Source organism: Corvus kubaryi, unplaced genomic scaffold (assembly GCF_017639235.1).
Source record: "Corvus kubaryi isolate FWS band 111438036 unplaced genomic scaffold, C.kubaryi_AGA036_p1.0 133, whole genome shotgun sequence".
Lineage (NCBI taxonomy): Eukaryota > Metazoa > Chordata > Aves > Passeriformes > Corvidae > Corvus > Corvus kubaryi.
In genome coordinates, this window is record NW_024580667.1 from 38,233,872 (window position 1) to 38,253,128 (window position 19,257).

A 19,257-nucleotide genomic window follows, 5' to 3' on the forward strand; every position below is an offset into this window, starting at 1 on the left:
AGTTATTAATTAAATCATGCCATCTCTTGTAGGCAAAATTGCACTATTTTCCCACCATTGTAGTTACCATTTTAATAAAGGAGAGAGACAAAAGCATGATGCTGAAGCTGGAGGGATACAAAAGATATTTCTTTTAAGAAGGAAGGAATAATAATTGCCTTTGAACTTCAATTCTAATGCCAGTTCTCCCACAAAACAACACTACTGATGAAAAAGAAATTTTTCTGGTTTTCTTCTTTTTTCTATATCATCACTCTTTGTTTTGTTGTCAGAGAAGAGTTATTGTTCACAATTAGAGATATAAGAACCAAGAGGGTTTACTGTGAAGCTATCAGTAATATTTCAACCCCAGAAATCATGTGGGAAACTGTATTTAAAAGCTGTTAAGAAGTTGTATAAACAGAATTAGAGCAAGTCCTTAGATGGAACTTCTTGCACTAGGCAAGAAGGCATTTAATATCTCTAATTCTCATGTTTGGGGAATGGGGTAGAGAAAGGAGGTGGAGACCATAAAAGTGCAAAGCTTCATGGTCTCCCTAAGTAGCCTCTCCTTTCACCAGTGCAGAGGAGAGGATACTGGGTTAGATGGGTCATGGACAACAAATGTCAGTAGAACCTTTCATACCACTGAGTCTTCAGATCAGAGCGAAAACTTACATTTTTAAACTGAAATACAGAGCTGCAAATAACTGTTGGCTTCAACAGAATGATGTTTTTGTCCTCTAATTCTGGCTATCTGTGCATATAAATGCAGCATGTAACCAGAGATACCTGTAATCCTGTAAACTTATTACAATATTATGATTGTACAGAACCATATTGCAATTTCCTTCCCTGTAAGCCTTAAACTTAGTAACTCACAGATATGTACATCAGGTAATGAACACCAACCCGTTTAGCAGGCATGTAATTTCATTCAAGCTTCCTTGTTTTTCTATCTGGCATCTAAAGAAAAAACATTGCAGCAATATAAGTTAAGAAAGAACCCAGACTTAGTAAAGAGGGAAGAGGGAAATTATGTTTTATTGTTATTTAAACATATGCACCCAGTTAAAATCCCTAAATCACACTGTTTGTGCTTCTGTTGCTTACTGCAATGCCGAGCTGAGGTACTTGCAGGTACAGATGGCCCAGCTGCCAGGGCCTCACTTCCTACACTTATCTACCATTTGCAAGCCTTTTAACTAAATCATTTGTAATAACTGAAGTGAGTCAGAGAGCAACTAGTGTTTTGCTGTGTACTCAGCAGAAACTTGAATTAACAATTAGCCTTTATGGTGCAGTAAATTAATACTTTCATTACTAGAGTGGTAGTTAGAACCGTACTGTATCTATAGGAAAAAGCATCTTACCTGAATAACATGCTTCAGCTTGTCAATAATTTGACTTATTACAGGATCTGTTCCCTTCACTTTTACTTCTGGATTTGCAGACTGAGCTTTGATTCCACTGCCAACCACACGGTGTGTATAGCTAGTTTAATACAGAAACACACATAAAAATGGTTTAGTAACTCACTCTACTCTCAGAGACTCATCTTCCAGTTTGTATTATCTCTCATGGCACCAGCATACCTCTTTAATGAGGTGCATTAATTTTGTGCACATATTTTTCACAAAAAAGAAATACAACAAAATAGAATTATTACATTCCACAAAGTTCTGTTATTTATTAGAGCTTTAATTTTACTGCAAAATTTAATAAGGAAGGTTATCTACATTTTGTAGCATGAAGCATTCAGCCCTGTGTATGGCTTTTTGCATGTGTGCAAAAAGACTTTCCTCCATTTTGATTTTGCTAAATACCAACTGCATGAAGACTGCTGAAATGTACGACATTTCAGGTTTTTAAAACAAACTCCACATTCTACACATGCTGTATGATCAGAAATAAAACTGAAGTTTCCTAGTATCAGTGTAAGTGCACGTGCAGACAGAATATTTGTTGAAGGATAACAGCCAAATTGTGCATAAATTATTTAGCATTACATAAATTATTTAAGTAAGAGTAGGCCAAATCATACTTGATATATAGATATATAAAAAGAAGAAACGAAAAACAGATATAAGTTGATTCAAAAAAGAACTGGTGAAGTAAAACATTGTTTCTAATACATCAAAATTCAAAATACAGTAAATATACTAACCACCAAGCAGAATTCTGTAGCTTAAGAAGCAATTCTTCATTCAAGTTACCACATTATATGTAATACTCAAGTTATGCAAGAAAGACTGAATATCTGCCTTCTCATCACAGATATTGTACATTATGCAAATACTCTCCATATGCTATATTTTTTCTGCATACTCTATAAGAGGATACCTCTATATGTCTCTGTCTCAAAAGTATTTTGTCAGCTGTTATGCTGTAAGAAAAAGAAAGGAAATAACCTTATCAGAGTAAAGAAATGTCTAATTCTTGCCTGTTAGATCCACATATAAGCACAGACAACACAGCATATTCAAATTTTGCAGAATTTCTTTTATGAAAAACATTACGGGTCCTCTTAGCTCTGCAGAAAAGCTTGTATATATGCTAAACAATGAATGCAGTTCAATAAAACAAGGTTGCCACATAACAACAATATTTTGTCCTTTATTTAAATATCACCCTAAACAACATTTCGGATATTCATTCCTAAGGAAGTGTGCACACTGAATACATGAATGACTCATATTCTTTAAAAGGTGTTATTTTGATTCACAGCAGACAGATTTTTGTGCTGTCTTGTAGCAATGGAACTGTTTGCCAGCTTGAAGTGATGGGGAAAAGCTTTGTATAGGGATGTGTACAAAATTTGCAGCCTGCCTGCTAGTCTTGGGCCATTATTTAATGCAACAGCTTGGGCTGGGTCAACAAATCTGGTAATTCAAAGTGTGAAAAAAGTAAAAGCAAACATAAAAACCTTAAAAAAATTTCTTTGGCAGTCGTTTGTATAAAATAAAATACATAAATAAATAAGGAATTAATTCCAGCTAAACAGTGCTGCACTCACCAGAAAAAAACAACTGGTTTAACTGAACATACTAGTTTAATGCAATATCAAAATATATTTTCATACCATAACATTATAAAAAATCTTGAAGGTTATCCTTTCTATATAGCGGTCTTGTTCTGTTTCACAGCATGCAAAGTCTGTGTTCTCACTTTCTGTCACTCAGAATTCTTCAATTAACACCTTTTTTTCAAATGCTGCAAACCCAACTATTGCACATTTGCCTGTGAAATGCATAACTGTGAAAAAGAATACCCTTTCTCTTTTTTTAATTCAATGACACTCATTTCTCTAACCATGCAGGAAGAAATAAATCATGCAGAAGCTGAAACTTCCCTAGACTACAACTTTATTAATTTAGCTCACCTGGGAATTATTTGGCAATGACTCATTCAAGGCTGAATATCATTTCTTTTTCAGCTATTTCTGCAATGAAATCAGAAGTCTTGCACAGCTGGTAGTTGCTGTAGGAATGACTCCCTTCTTTCACATGAGAGAAAGTAGCTGGCAAAGTAATGCTGTCTTGTGAGTGGACCTGATATTAGGAGTTCCAATCATGCTCTCCAACCTCTTCAGAGTGAACATTCTCTAAATTCCTCTTCAGCTTTTTTCAATTGAGAGTGGGGAAGGGTAAGAAGCTGGAGCAGAGGTGATGTGCATTGAAACAGTGACAAGTATCACACTAGTGCTTGATAACACCACATCTTTAAGTCTATTGGCATTGAACAAATATTAGATCATTAGGTACTGGTGTAAATAACCTTGGTATTATTTGTTCTTACTTGCTCTGAGCTGTTTAGCACCTTTCTACCTTCCTTCTCACTACTGACCTTTCTCTCACCAACAGCTTGCATAATCCTTTCTGGTGCTTACAAAATGAATTTGCTATTTTCCCTGCTTCCTGCTGCCTGCAGGCCTCCTTATCCTCCACAACATTTCCAAACAGAACAGTAAACCTTTCCACCTAAAACCTTCACACCACCACAAACCTTCACCCTGGCTGCCCGAAAACTCTTCAAATTTCCCAGTTCTGTGAAAACTGACACATTTCATCCCATTCTCTAGACATTTTTGTCTGTTACAAGCTCCAGAAGATCCCAAATAACATACAAGATTATGTCAATAGAGAAAATACCAATCCTTATATACCAACCCTTTGGACTCAGTATTGGTATAATCACTACACATTCCAAAGTTTTCTGGTTTATCAAGTTTACTAGATATTTACCACATTCCCACCTTGACTCTTAAAGGAGTTGATATTTCTCTCCAAAAATCCTTATACTTTTGAAGTGATGTGTTCTTATTCTAGCTTTTTAATGTTTTTACTCCTTCGAGAGTTTTTAATTCTGTATTCCGAGACTTCAGTCTTGAAATTCATCCTCCAGGTTCTGGATGTGAGTTCTCTCCCAGGAACATACAGGGAGCAACTATCACATATGGAAAACGAAGAGCTGAATATCAAAAATTAAGATTCATTTAAATGGAATTCCATTTGGAAGAATATTTTGCCCGAAATGTATTTGATTTGCTTGGCAAAAGCAAAGCCCAGGGGAGGCTGCAGGAGTGGCTTCTGGGAGAAGATGCTCGAAGCTTTCCCCATGTGTGGCAGAGCCAATGCCAGCCAGCTCCAGGGCAGACCGAGCCCAAGCCCATCAGTGATGGCGGTAGCACTCCGGTGACAACAGATTTAAAATGGAGGAAAAACTGCTGTACAAGAGGAGATGGACAAGATGAATTGAGAATATGAGAGAAACAGCCCTGCAGACCCATGGAGAGCAGGTTTGCTGGCAGGTGACCCTCTGAAGGACCCATGCCAGAGCAGCCTGTTCCTGATGTGCTGCACCCTGTGGAAAAGACCCACGCTAGAGCAGTTTGTGAAGAACTGCAGCCTGTAAGAAGGACCTACGACAGAGAAGTTCAAGGACAACTTTCTCCCATGGGATGGATCCCATCCTGGAGCAGGGGAAGAGTGTGAGGAGGAAGGAGTGTAGAGACAGCATGTAATGCCCAAATGTGAGTACACTCAATATATTGATGTAAATTAATATGTATGTTTGCATTTTTCTTGTTAATGGAAACCCTAACCCATATTAAATCTGCTCTCACTGCAAGCTGATCCAGCTTTGACCAACTGACATTAAAAGCTCTCATTTAACTTTGAGTTTGTTGTAATTATATGCTCTGAGTCATAAAGTCATAAAGCAGATTGAAAACCTTTCTTCTTTCTTCAGGTGTATAATAAGGCATTGACAAAACCTTATGAAGTATTGCTTTATTGATTCTTATCATAAAAGCAAAATTATGGAAGTCAACATCTTTTCATTTAATTTACTCTTTTTCTGCTTGAAAAGGTATCTTTTGCATACAAAAACTATAAATTACTTGTAAGTTGTTGTTTCATACTCCACATAATTGTATTTAATTAACAAATGTCTATAAATCTAACATCTGCAAATATTCTAATGTAAACGAAATGATCTGTCAAAGCTAAACAGGCTATTGGGAATCTTGAGCATGATGCACAAAACTTCATCCCTGTAGACTCACATTTACATGCAAAATATGTTTCCCTTTATTTGGGGGTGGGGGGAAATATGAAAATCTCAGACTCTTGGTTTGAAAGACTTCATTCATTTTAAAGTTTTAATATGGCATTAATCACTTTCTGTTTCTCTAACTCCTAATGTACAAGTAATGGGAAAAATATTTTAAGGATCCCCACAGAGGTAGCCTGACTTAAGCAAGTGTTGCTCAGATTTGAATCCTGGGGAAAAAAAATGACGAATTTCTTGCTAGAGAAATAATAGACCCGCCATCTGTGCTCATTTCTGTACAAGCATGGTAATGTATCACATCACTTTAATAGGCAGACTTGGTCCCCAAGTACTATTCATTTTCATCAGCATTAGGAAAAAAACCCAAGAACCAACATATTTGTATTCTATAAACATGTTTTAAAGTGATGGATAACAAGGTGCCCATTTTCTGAGCTCAATATATGAATATTCATATAAATTACCTATTACTCTCTACTGTATTTATGAATAAAATCGGTAGGGTTTACTTTTGATTCTTTCAAAATTTCTGATAAAAATCATGCTTTATTGGCTATCACCGATTTCTTGGTACATGCAGTTGGAAAAGCTATTAGAAGTAATAAATACATCAATTATTGTATGATTCAGCCATTTTGCATGTGTTGCTTCAGGAAGATCTGTACATGTATATCCCTCCAGCACAAAATAATCTGTATTACCTTGTGATGACAACTAATACATCATATTTTTTATTATTATGATTATGATTTTATTTTTCGAGCTACTTTTAGGTACTTTGGCCATGTTTCAAGTGGGAGATTAAAGTAACGAAAGGTGTACTAAGACAGAAAAGCTATTGTCCAGAACATTCCTAAGTGCACTGGCAGTCAAGCTTCTCCCAAGAGACCTGGTGATATTCTACACTTTATCAAGTTTAGCTGGTCACCTCATCCTGATGTATCTCTTTCAAACTGCTACCATCACCTTCTGTCACTGCCTTCTTCTGGTCACCAGTGATCTTCCCCAGGAATCAGTACTGAGTTCCATCCTGTTGAACATCTTTATCGATGGTTTGGAGAAGGGGCTCAAGTAGAGCCTCAGTCAGTTCACAGATGACACCAAGTTAGGTGGGAGTGTTGATCTGCTGGAGGGGTAGGAAGGCTCTGCAGAGAGATCTGGAACGACTTAAACAATGGGCTGAGGACAATGGCATGAGGTTCAACCAGGGCAAGTGCTGGGTCCTGCCCTTGGTTCACAGCAACCTCATGCAGCACCATAGGCTCAAGGAAGAGTGATTTGAGAGATGATCAGCAGAAAGGGACTTGGGGGTGCTGGTTGATGCACAGCTGAAAATGAGCCAGTGTGTGCCCAGGTGGCCAAGCAGGCCGATGGCATCCTGGGCTGTATCAAGAATAATGTGGCCAGCAGGACCAGGGCAGTGATTGTCCCTCTGTATGCTGCATTGGTGAGGCCACACCAAATCTTATGTTCAGTTTTGGGTGATCACTTCAAAAAGGACACTGAGGTGCTGGAACATGTCCTGAAAAGGGCAACAAGGCTTATGAAGGGTCTAGAAAACATCCTAAAAGGAGCTGCTGGGGAAACTGAGGTTGTTTGGAGAGAACCTCATTGCTTTCTACAACTGCCTGAAAGGAGGCTGCAGTGAGAGTTTCTTCTGCCATGTCTCAAGTTAAAGAACAAGAGGAAATGGCCTTAGTTGTGCCAAGAGAAGTTCAGATTAGATATTAAAAAAAAAAAATTCACTGAAAGAGTGGTTAGGCATTGGAGTAAGTTGCTCAAGGAGGTGGTGGAGTCATCACCTCTGGAAGTGTTTGAGAGGAGTCTGGATGTATCACTGGGGGGGATATGGTTTAAGGTGATCATGCTGCTAGTTTGATGGTTGGACTAGATGATCTTGAAGGTCTCTTCCAACCTTAATTCTGATTCTGTGTGATTCTTGGGCTTTTCAGTGCTTGGCTCAATTGACACCATCAAGAGCTACTCAGGAATTTCTACATTAAGTTGTCAAGTTACAGGGTCGTGAAATTGAGACAGCTCTTCTGGTTGTGAAGTGTTTACACCAGGGTACATTGCCTTACCCCTGAAAGGTGTGTGTCAGGTAGTCACAGAGCTGTAGGAGGTTCAGTGGGGTCATAGCTGCTGCAGATGTACAGAGACACTGCCTGACAAAGCTCATTTTGTTAATCACTTTGTGGCCACTAGGATTCTCATCTTCATTTCACATTTCATCTCAAATGAGATCTTACTGCATTAGAGTAATCTCCATGACAATAAACAGAAAACAACCACTAACCCCTCATCTGGCAATAATGGAGAAGTGTCTCTCCATCAACTTAATTTTCTGCATTTGAAAGCAATTTGATGTAAATGATGCAATGCTGGTTTTCATCTGACTGTTTGAAGTAAGCAGTGAAATTCTAGGGAACTACTTTTAAAGTAACTGTTTGCTTCCGCTGGGTTCTTTGGGAAGATCCAGATGATGAGAATATAATGCTCAAGAGACCAAATAACTTTTAAAATAGTATCTTTATTTACTATATTTACCTTCCTGTTTTCATTTCCTTTAACTGGCATTGATGCAGTAAACAAAATGCAACTTTTTCAGTATGTTCCCTTCTTCATGAAATGGGTTTTCTTTTTTGTATCCTCTAGTTTTTAAAAGTAAGCCTTCATGTACTGGCCTTGTTAAGGGATTTGTTTTGTTCAGCTTCTCACGTTAATTGAATTCTAAATTACTTCAGAACTTAGGTTGTTGGCACTTACAAGTTTCATGCAAGCACCTGTATTTATATAGCCTCATTGTGTTTAAGAACGGTAAAATAGCACAGTGTGCCCACTACATTTTGTTTTATTTCAGACATGGGATATGATTTTTAATAACTCCTTCTCAGCTTGCTTATTTTACAATTGCTGATAATTACTGGTTTACACCTGCTATTGCTAGCATCTTCATCACGGCTGGGCATTTCAAAATTCTGGGTAATGTTAATTGAGAAATTAACAATTACCTGAATACTAGTAAAAAATAAACATATGCAGCCACAAATGAGTAAGAGTGTTCAGTGGTGTAAATTTTAATAAGCAAAGATGAACGAATCAAAGAATCACTGCAATAATAAAAACCACTTGGAACTTAGACAGATGTCTTGGCTATTTTTTAGTCTTACGTAGTTTTTTAAGAGTAGATATTGCAAAATTAGCTTCAGAAAGTTTGTAAAAAATATCTTACACTTAGCTATCAGAGACAGTACTTGTAGTAATTCTAGGACAGATCCCATTTGCCCTACATATTTTCAATATATTTTAATTGATAAAAAATTTCCGTAAAATAAAATAAAATGTAAAATAAAATGTATTTGAATTTTTCAATGAGAGTTTCTTTTTAGACCTGCAATTAGATATATGTTTAAAGATTTTGGGACTGAGTCTGAAGAGCTAGCCAGAGTAACAACACACGCACCGATACGATTTGAGCATCATTCTCTGTTTATTGTTTAACTATACAAGCTTAAATCCACTTTTGCAAAGATTCATGCCCAGTCCCTCCAGACGGCCTCTAATCCGTGGGGGAGCCGACCAGTGTAGAGCTTTGCCAAGGACTTTCAAGGCTGCCTGCAGCCAGGTGCTCTCCAGGCTTGCCTGCAGCCAGGGGCCAGTTCAGGGGTTTTTCCTCAGCAACCCTGGGTTGTCCAATCTTTCCAGGGGTATCATATGCCCCTGTTCTGCAAGGAATCCCTCTACACAGAGAAACCAGATTGCATATACACTTGTTAAACTTACAGAAAACATGAAGTGTGGAAAACAAACTGAGTAAAAGTTGTACAATTTGTGTTTCAGAAAAAATATGTTCCTATAATTATTCAGGCTAAAACATGGCTAATAAAAATATGTATTTAATTTTTTAGCATTGATCAGACCTGCCTTACTAAAGGAAAAAAAAAAAATAGCAGATCAGCCTTTGGACTTTTCTACATTTGAAGACTAAGTGACATGTCTTTGAAATACTCTTTTTAAAACAGGTATTTCATTTTAACATAATTTATTTGAAACTAGGTTCATGTGAATAAAACAAATAACACTAAAGTATGTAACAAAGTATTATAGAGTCTTTCAGAGTATTTCTTTCAATGAATTTCCAAGTGTGGCCCAGTCCTGTTTTTCACTTTGTACAGTACAAAATCTTTTATCATCAATAATTTCCATTATGTTCTAATCCTACAAAACATTTTTTAGCTCTTCTAAAGCTCATAAACCCCCAAAATTCCATCATGATCTTTATTTGAACACTAACATTTTTGAAAGGATTCAATATGTGATTGGAAGCCAGTTGGTCATAGTTTTGATATTGGCTGTGTCATCTAAAAATAAGTACTTACTAAGCAATAAGAAGTGCTAATGATGTCCCAAAGGCTTCCTTAGGCAGACAGGTCTCCCTCTAGAGACTTTCAAAAGCATCAACTTGTCTCCAGTTGTTATGTATGGAACATGTATTTAGAAGGATTGTTTTACTATGCATGTGAAATCTTCTACAGGATGTGTGTCTGTTAAGTCAGACTATCCTTTTTGCAAAAAATGTAACTTCTATCAAAAGCTAAATTTTCAGAAGAAAAAATGCTGTAGCCTACACATTGAAAATTCATTATTTAAAGATATTTTCTACCACAACAAATAAATTCTGCTCACATTTAAAAATTGGTCAGTAGCACATTGAGACAGTTTTGAAATACACCTAATTTGCCTGAATCTGCATTAACTTGTTAAGGTAATCTATTTCAAGCTAAGGTTATATACACTGTTTCTAAAATACCATCTTTTCCTGCTGATTTTCCTTATTCCTTTTCTTGGAGATACTTTGAATGAATTAGTCCACACTAGCTGAAAGAATTCTGGAACAATTTTGACTCAATATTGTAAAACCCTAAATACATTTCCCTGAAACTGCTCTTATTTCCTACTGTAAAGAAAACATCGATATCATGTTTTCAACATCAGAGAATTATGTTTTATGTTACTTCAAAATCTAATTTCTATACTGTTTCAAAAATTCCAGAACTTTTAAGAATTCTCACTTGAAAGATGCCACGGAAATTAGTCTTCTTGTCAACTAATGGTAATTACTGTAATAGCTATCTATCTGTACCTATCCCCACAGTATGTAACTATTTTCTGGACAGAGACACTACTCTTATATGTGATGCAAAATCAATGCCCCAAAAAGTGTGACAAAACATGTCTGTAATGCACCTTAACAAGTAAATGTGTTCTAGTAATTGCAAGGTCTGTTGAAGAGAAAAGAGGAGCTTTGAGACAGATATTTCATTTAAACTAGGTGCCTTGGGCAAGTCACATGTTTAAAATTGAGAAAATAAATTCTTATTACATTAGAAAATAACTAAACAGCAGACATATGCAAGTGCACTAAATCTAGATAAATGAGGACAACAGTATTTCCTTCTTCTTGTAGTATTCTGGAAATCTAACAACCGTAATAATTCCAATGTACCTTCATTTAATGGAGCAAGGAAATGAGAGATATTAATTATCATAAGCAAGCACATAAATGTTTAGAGCAAATAGCTGGAGAAACAAAAGGAAAAACAATTCAAGCAACTTGGAAAGACAAAGCTGTCAAGCCTAATTAGTGTAAAATTGAGAAGCCTGCTTCCCCTATAGGATACTAAAATATTTCTGCTTGGAAATGACAAAAGGGTCATGTAACTGTGGCATTATGTAGGACACCAAACCTTGAAGACAGAAGTATGACATATCATATTTTGTCCAACACAATGCTTCAGTGCAGAGACCAAAGGGTCCTCCTCTAGGGACCTGGAATGCACCTGATAATTTTGGGACTGATACCTGACACAGTCAATACTTATCTCACAGCCCCATAAGAAGTACACCACTACTAATGATGTCAAAAGTGCACTTTCACAATCTGTTCTTTGTTATTGACTGGTTTGGGTCTTTTTCTGAGGTAATTTATGGAAAATTAGCACAAAATGAGAGTAAAGTTCTGGTGAAGGACTATCAAGCAGATAAAGGTCATTCAGCAAATAAAGGTCATATGAAGGAATCAACTTAAGTCACTGTGCAATGCTAAGAGTGAAGTGCTATTTCAGCAAATTCACTGACATGAGCCATTCGATAGATTTTTTTCCTGTTTATTCTAAAGAATTAAATCCCATGTGGTAAAAAAGCTGCTTTTTTCTGTCCTTCTCTGTTGTCCAAGTACACTCAGAGTTAGCAAAATATTGGTGGATTATTAATAAATCAGTGTAAGCAGCCAATCCATCTCCATGGTTTTGGACTCATTGTATCTTCCTAATTTACCCAGATGTGGATGAATGATGATGATGCAAACTAGGAGTCGGTGACACGTATACAACAGATTACTCTTTTATCTTAAATGTTTTTTGAAATCTATGTGATTAATAGTAATGGGGGGGGGGGGGGGGACATGGGCGGATGGGAGGGGGTTGGTTTGTTGGTTTTCTGTTTTGATTTTGTCAGTTTGGGTTTTTTTCCCCAGATAAAACACTTAAATGTAATCTGTTCCCATTTTCAGTACTACCAAGTCTTGGAGAATATAACATTTTCCTGAGGAGACATTGGATGTAATTGCCTCTTCATTCAAACCAGTTTTACACTTACTCAAGCGTACTTACTTCATATACATCTGTGTGGAAGGAAAATCAGTCCTCTGGATTATTCCACAGTTTGGATTGGAGAAAATTGTTCTCAGCAACTAGAAGTTTGTTCAGCAGTTAACCCATAACTTTTTTTCATTTCACAGCTTTATTATTCACAGCACCTTTGCTGGAAGCATTTTCATTCCCTGATTTGCAAACTACCTGCATTGCCTGTTCTCAGAGAGCAGGGAATAGCTCATATGAAGAACAAATACAGAGTTATGTATCAGAAGTTCTACAGCATGCTGTATTTTATTAAATAATAGAACCAAGCATTACACTATAATGCCATTTATGTGCTAGTGTTACTTAATCTTTATGGGAAATTAAGCATTTTGTAGAAAGCCCTATTTTAGCAATTACAGTAAAGTAACTTTTCATTTTGCACTGGTGCTTAACTAACCTTATACCAAAGACAAGTACAGTTGCCTTAACCTTTGATGCTTTTCACCCTCCATGAGAGCCATTATGAATATTTTTTAAAGCATTTCAGGACAAGCCACAAAGAATATGGATTTAAATAAAGTCATACTCAAAGACAGTGGCATATGCATGAAGAGCTTCACTTTCAGAAGCTATTAGTAGCAGAGTAGTGAACTGAACTTCTGTGTAACAAACTTCTGGAGAAGACTGAAGGATACTCTGTGAAGTCACTATGCAGTTATCTGAACTGGCCTATTAAGATTTGTGTAGTTAATTTCAAATTCTGTTATACAAAATCCTATCAGTACCACAAGAGCATGTTTTAGATGCACATCTTTAATATCTAACAAAATAGGAATAATGTAAACACTGTACACAAAGCATATCATGGCACAGAGGACATAAGCAGGGATACAAACACATTCAAGGATCTTTCAGTGTTGTCCACAACATTTCAGCCCAATGGTTCTTGCATTCGTGTGCAATGTGGAGCCATCTTTTAATGTTTCTTTAAAAAGATGAACTCAGTCTTTACCATTTGTGGGTACACTCAGTAAACATATTGAGCTAAGAAAGCTGACATAGCTAATGTTTCAGTGTTTAAAGGCAGGGAGTGTACTGGAGGCTTAAGAGCTTTAATAAACTTTTGTGTTTCCCCTTCTTTCCAACCACCCCTTCTTGTGTCTTCTTTTTACAAATTTCAATTATCACATTCAGTTACTGCTTTCTTTTAGATATGAATGAGTGGATGTAAATACTTTATTTTCTCTTCAGTGGGAAAAGGTTCACAGGACCATAGTCGCAAAAATATTTCAACTGAATTATAGGAAGATCATATTTCCACGTCCTAAAACAATTGTTTCAGTTTTGTTGTCACATGAATCACTGTAATTGTTCTTTATTTGTGACAAAATTACAATGGAAATGTGGTAGTGACTCCCATTCAATCAAATCTTAATAGAGCTTTTAGACAAATATCACACATTTTTCCCCTGAGAATGCCCTCCCCTCCCCCCATAACAAGAAGGAATATTACAAAATTATTAGCAACTGTACTCCACTTACCTATTTTGAGCTATGTAAATATAAGACATCTATTGCCTAAGCATCTACTGCCTACAGAGTATGGAAAGAGAAAGAAAAAAGAAGGGCCTCCTGTGGGAAATAAAGCACTAGTGTAGGATGAAATGATGACTTGTCCTCTCCATTGGACATGCCTCCTAAACAACCAGTCTAGACACAATACAGAACTTCTGAATAACTAAACTGAAATTAGATTGCATTACCCTTGGGGTACTCATTGCTGAAGTGGTAAGCTTCCTGAAGCAAGCCTATTAATCTCTCTGTTTTTCAGTTTTGCATTTTAAAGTCATCAGAATTCTTCTTACTTGTATCATGAAAGACTCTATGAAAAGACAAGAGCTAAATATTATATGTCCAGCTATTTCAGTAATGGGAACTGTATACCTGAGTATCAATAAAATGTCAAAGAACTTGGCATTTTTTTCTGGAACACACAGTTCAGTGCATTCTAGAAAACAGGACAGATAATGACGAGCTTTTATCTTCCCTTCTGTTTCTAAAGAAGCCCTAAGTAATTTACTTAAATATTCAGCAGAACCAGACAAATTGAAGAACAAAACTTATAAGAAATTGATATAGATTGTAATGAAATCCTGGAAGCAAGGAAAAGAAGGGTTCCACTTTCTTCCTTTGGGATCAAAAGGAGAGGAATTCTATCATCTATTATAAGTTTGGAAGCTCTGTGTGACTGCTTAGTATGCAGTCTGAAGAGAGAATCAATCTAGATAAGGCTATTCTTAGAGATTTGATTTTTAACTTCACTTGTGATATTGCCTTGGTTACAGAAATTAATGTCAAGTAGGCAACAAGGGGTTCAAGGATAATGTAAGTCAAGCAGGCTATCTTCAGTATAGGAAACACTGTCAAAGGAAGACAAGAAAGTGCAGTCCAAGTGTTGCCAAAAACATTCTTCAGGAAAGCAGCACCCTACAGCAAATATTGCATGTCTGAAAATATTAAAAGAACCTTGTGTTGCAAAAATATATCTAAAATTCCTCTCTATAGTTATGTATTTGTATGTATGTATATGTACAGACATCTCATTTCTGTTTTGATCTACGTAATAAGCCAAAATCAAGTATCCCTGCTCTGTATCATGAAATGGTCAGAAGGTTTATGAAAAAATGGCTGGATTTTAAAAGCATTGTAACAGTGAGGAATTTCACTGAGAGGTAAAACATGCTTCAGTATCACGGGACTTGGGAAAGTAGGGTTTCACTTGTGTCTCTAAGTATTCCTGATGTAACAGTAAACAAGCAGCTGGAAACTAGGTCTTCCACACTACAAGAGTGCTACAGTGACATTTTAGTCATAAGTTTTAAGTCCTTGGCTGATGTCAGGAGAACCACAGACTAATTTCTTATGCAAAATCTTTGGAGAGACAGCAGTTTTAAAAAAGGATTCACAATCACCTTCACAGTCACAGAAATTAATATGTTTCTTGAGCTAAACATCATTTCATGTTTGTCAATATACACAAATTTCAAGGCACCTTAAAAATATTTCTCTTCAGTGGATTGTATTATATTAATTCTATCGATTCTGTGGAGTTTACTTCATTGTCAGTTGATGGGATTAAAAATAATGATTCAAGTGATTGATGTGCCTCAGATTTATTTCATACTGTAACACAAGAAAGAGCTGCTAACAGGAAATTCTCCTCTCTGTTAACAGAGTGTTGGTCACATCAGTAGGTCATTCACCTATAGACTAACTTGATCAGAGAGAAAAAGGACTGTGGTTTATTGTAAATAGTTGGGGAGGAAATGAAGAAAGATAAAAGTTCCCATATCTTTACATAAAAGTACATATTCTTTCTTTTACAGTTCCTGGATACAATGATGAAATATGCACGACAGGAGAAACTAAGACATCTAATTCCTAGCAAACCATCGTAATCACTAGGCTAGAGGCCCATGGTCATTCCTGAAACATTTTTTTCAACTCATGAATCTCAAATTATTCCATATAACCTAAAGAAATATATGTGGGACAGACTAAGAACTGTGTTTTTGATGCCTGCAATGGCCTTTATACACTGTGGATTTTGAGATGAGCAGCAGCCCTGAACCCTCAGTCATTAGAAATGAATCTACTCCCTACCCTGGTAGTATGTTTCTAACTGCTGAATTAAAGGAAGCAGAAAACTCTCTCCATTTTTTTGTTTTGTTTTGGTTTGGTTTGGGGCTTGTTTTTTTTTAATGCATCCTAATCCATTACACATGCTCTGATAACTCTTAACAAATTGCTTATTGCATATAAAACAGCTGAATCCTTCAAATTGTGAAGCCCAAAGAGGTTGATGCTTGAGCTAGAATTCAGCTCGCTTATCTCTGAAATAGGCTTTTAATAGCCAGGGATAAAAAAAAACTTGGCAAGCAGTTTAAAGAGGAAGTGCCATATAAAGTCAAGCAATAAAGAGATGGAGCAGCATGAATAGCCATGCAAACTTCTGATGTAGAGCGTTGTGCTTTTATTTTTTTAAATCAGTGCTACTGACAATTATCTCCCCTCTCTAGGAGCTAGAACTATTGTATACAGGGGCCTTAGTATCAACATCTTAAGGCCATTCTTCAGACTGTGGGGTTTCCTCCCCTGATCTTATATTTTCCTTAGAAGCATGTAGCCTGTCAGCAAAATAAATGTTGAAACAACAGTATTATGACCATTTAAAAATACTGATTTAAAAATGCAAAAATACTTTTTTCTTTCCTTTTGAGCATCCTCCCTATAGCATAAGGCCTGATTTGACTAACTGTACAACAGATGCTTTACTGTGAAGGAGATGAAAGCCTAAAACATGAGTTATTAGGGAAACTTTATAACAAGTACTGTGAAGCACTGGAATAGGTTCGGGAAAAGCTGGGGACTTCCCATTTGGGATGTGGCAATTCCATACTGCCATGAGTCTGCTGTAAACACTCTAACACAGCATGGAAACAGCAATTTCATCTGAACTGCTGAGCCCTACACACAATAAGGCAAAATCCTAATATGCCCAATATTGTGAATAGTATGGTAACATGGTCTATTAGTTCAACTTTTTTGGCCACTTCCTACTTAATTTTGAGTGAGCATTAGGATGTACTTTTCATTAGGATTTAACTTTTCAACCAATGTAGAAGGAACAAAGTGAAAGTCAAATAAAGAAAAAAGACTTGGGTCAAAATATTCAGGACACATCTCAAAAATACTCATTATTCAGGTCATTGATCTTGCTACTTTGTTTTCAGAATAGGACTGAGTCACCAAAAGAGCATCGAATATTTCTTTTTTGGTTTGCAGCATTCACAAAGAGCAGTATTAATGCAATCTATATTCTCTGACTTAAGCAAGACCCAATCTTACGCTCTTCATTCAAAGGAATTTTCAATTTAAGGTCCTGAACTTTCAATGAGTCTATTCAAAGAGGTCTCCGTCCAGGCAGATAGTGAAAATGCAGACCTCAACTGCAAATAGGATTAGTTTTGTAATCTCACTGTTTTGGACACCTTAGAAAAATACTGAAACAAAAAGGTGCCATGTTTTGCTTTTTAATTTATTTGTTGGAGTGCTTTTTAAATACAACAGCAATTCTATAAACCAAAAGACAGAACAAGGACTTCCTAAACAGCCTCTGATATTATCAAATGAGTATGTTGCTCACCAAGACAGGTATGTGCATATCTTGCCCTGGGACCCCAATTTTCTTTTGTCTTAAATGAATTTTGGCAAGTGTCATCTAAATTTATGAATTCAAAACCACTGTTCAGAGTAAGAAACAGTTTCAGAGTCCTTTAGACATTCTGCTACAGATCTTTGGCAAAGTTTAAAAATTAAACATACCTTTGAAAAAAGATTAATTTGAAGGAAGAGACTGAAAGAAAGCACAGAAGTGAACTTAGATTTCTCAGTTCTCAAGCTGTAACATAAACATTGGACAATTATTCCACTATTTATCTGGAATTTCACTAGTTTATTAAAAAAAAAGCAATTAAAACTACTGGCTAGTGCACCATGGGAATGAAGTTTAATTTTTTTTCTCTGGAGGAACGCAGTTTTGTAATTCTAAAACTCGTATGAGATGACAGAAATCTGAATATCAACAGAAGCTTTTTTGTCCCTGGAGAAAAAGAGATAATAATTACATCAATTATTTCCCAAATATTCAGGTAAAAATTTGATCTTCAATAAAATTTAGATTTATGGCCAAGATTTTATTCTCAGGCATGGTTATACTAAATTTGCTTTTTCCCTTGGTTTTTAATTTAATTTTGTAAATGTAAATATATCATATATTTTTATACATAATACATAATATAATAATATATAATTTATATATATATAATTAACTGTAGATTGAGGTGGGGGGTGCCAGTTTGCTCCTAACGATAACATCATCTTAATGAATTTAACAGGTTTTTTTCTGTTAAGTTTGTGCCTCATTCTGATTAACTATTATTAACCATACACTGTGATCAATAAATAGTACCAGGAGACATATTTCACTAAATCATCAAAATCACTTAACTCAGGAGCCTTTCATTATATTTTCTCTCCCCTGTCCAGCTGAAGAGGGGAGTGATAGAGAAGCTTTGGTGGGCATCTGGAGTACAGCCAGGAACAGCTCACCACAGACCTGAGCAAAATAAAATCAAGAAGACACGGAAGAGTTTTGAGATGTTCTCAGTTTCTGAAGTTAACACTTACAGATTTATCTTGCAAACAGCATGGACCATAAACTCAGCTGCACACTGGGCTAGGGGTTGATTTTCTAAACAGCTGAACTCTTTCTGAAAAGCTTTTAGTTCGTTTCACTTGAGTATTTCCTTTTCCTTTCACTAGATGATCGGCAGTGTCCAGAAGGACTCTTTCTCTCCCTCAGATATATATATATGCTATTTGAGATCCTGTCAGGTACCACAGCTGGCCAACAGCTGCTGCTTCAGACCCGTGCAAATCTCCCACAGTGTGTGTACCTGCTCCAAACAGGTCATTCTAGTTACTCTGGGTATTGCAAAGAAACACATTACAAGCATCGTACCTTATTAAAAAAAATTCAGCATTATAAATTCCTGAACTGCATTGGGAAAACCTAACATGCTTAGCCATAGTTGTAAACTAACACTAATATTAATATATGCAGCAATTTCCAACATCTACATTGAATCAGACAGGTTTGTTTTACTTCTTATTTAAATCATGACTGCACTTAAATAACAATTAGACATAAATCAGATATAAGTTTAGCCCTTGGATTTCTTGTTTTGTTTTTGTTGTTGGGTTTTGGGCTTTGTTTTGTTTTGTTTTTATGTATTTGTGTAACCTTCATATGGAAACTTCTCAAATTTTCAGGATTTTTCTCAAAACCTCTGGGTTTTGAGAGATTCTTTTGCCCATGCTCCAAGTTGGATAGATGCCAGCCAATCCTGATCCAAGGGATGTGAGCTCCAGCTACTTTAGTAATCCTAATGAGAGTACAGCACCGTGCTAACAAAGATGCACAGCTTTCAGATTGAATCTC

At 36.2% G+C, this 19,257-nt stretch overlaps 1 protein-coding gene across 10 annotated transcripts in view; it reads right to left on the reverse strand.

Annotated features, from left to right (window-relative positions):
* Nucleotides 1-19,257, reverse strand: part of GPC5 (glypican 5) — a 617,251-nt gene that overhangs the window by 415,468 nt on the left and 182,526 nt on the right. For 8 of the 10 annotated variants that reach the window (XR_006018585.1, XM_042043896.1, XM_042043887.1 and 5 more), the window contains one exon: nt 1,353-1,473. Coding sequence is in view for 9 of the 10 variants with exons in the window: in XM_042043896.1 (XP_041899830.1) it covers nt 1,353-1,473 (121 nt within the window). In the remaining variant the exon portion in view is untranslated. Of the gene's footprint in view, nt 1-859; nt 946-1,352; nt 1,474-12,467; nt 18,373-19,257 lie in introns of those variants that run through there. The other 2 variants (XM_042043913.1, XM_042043938.1) reach the window with 2 other exon arrangements.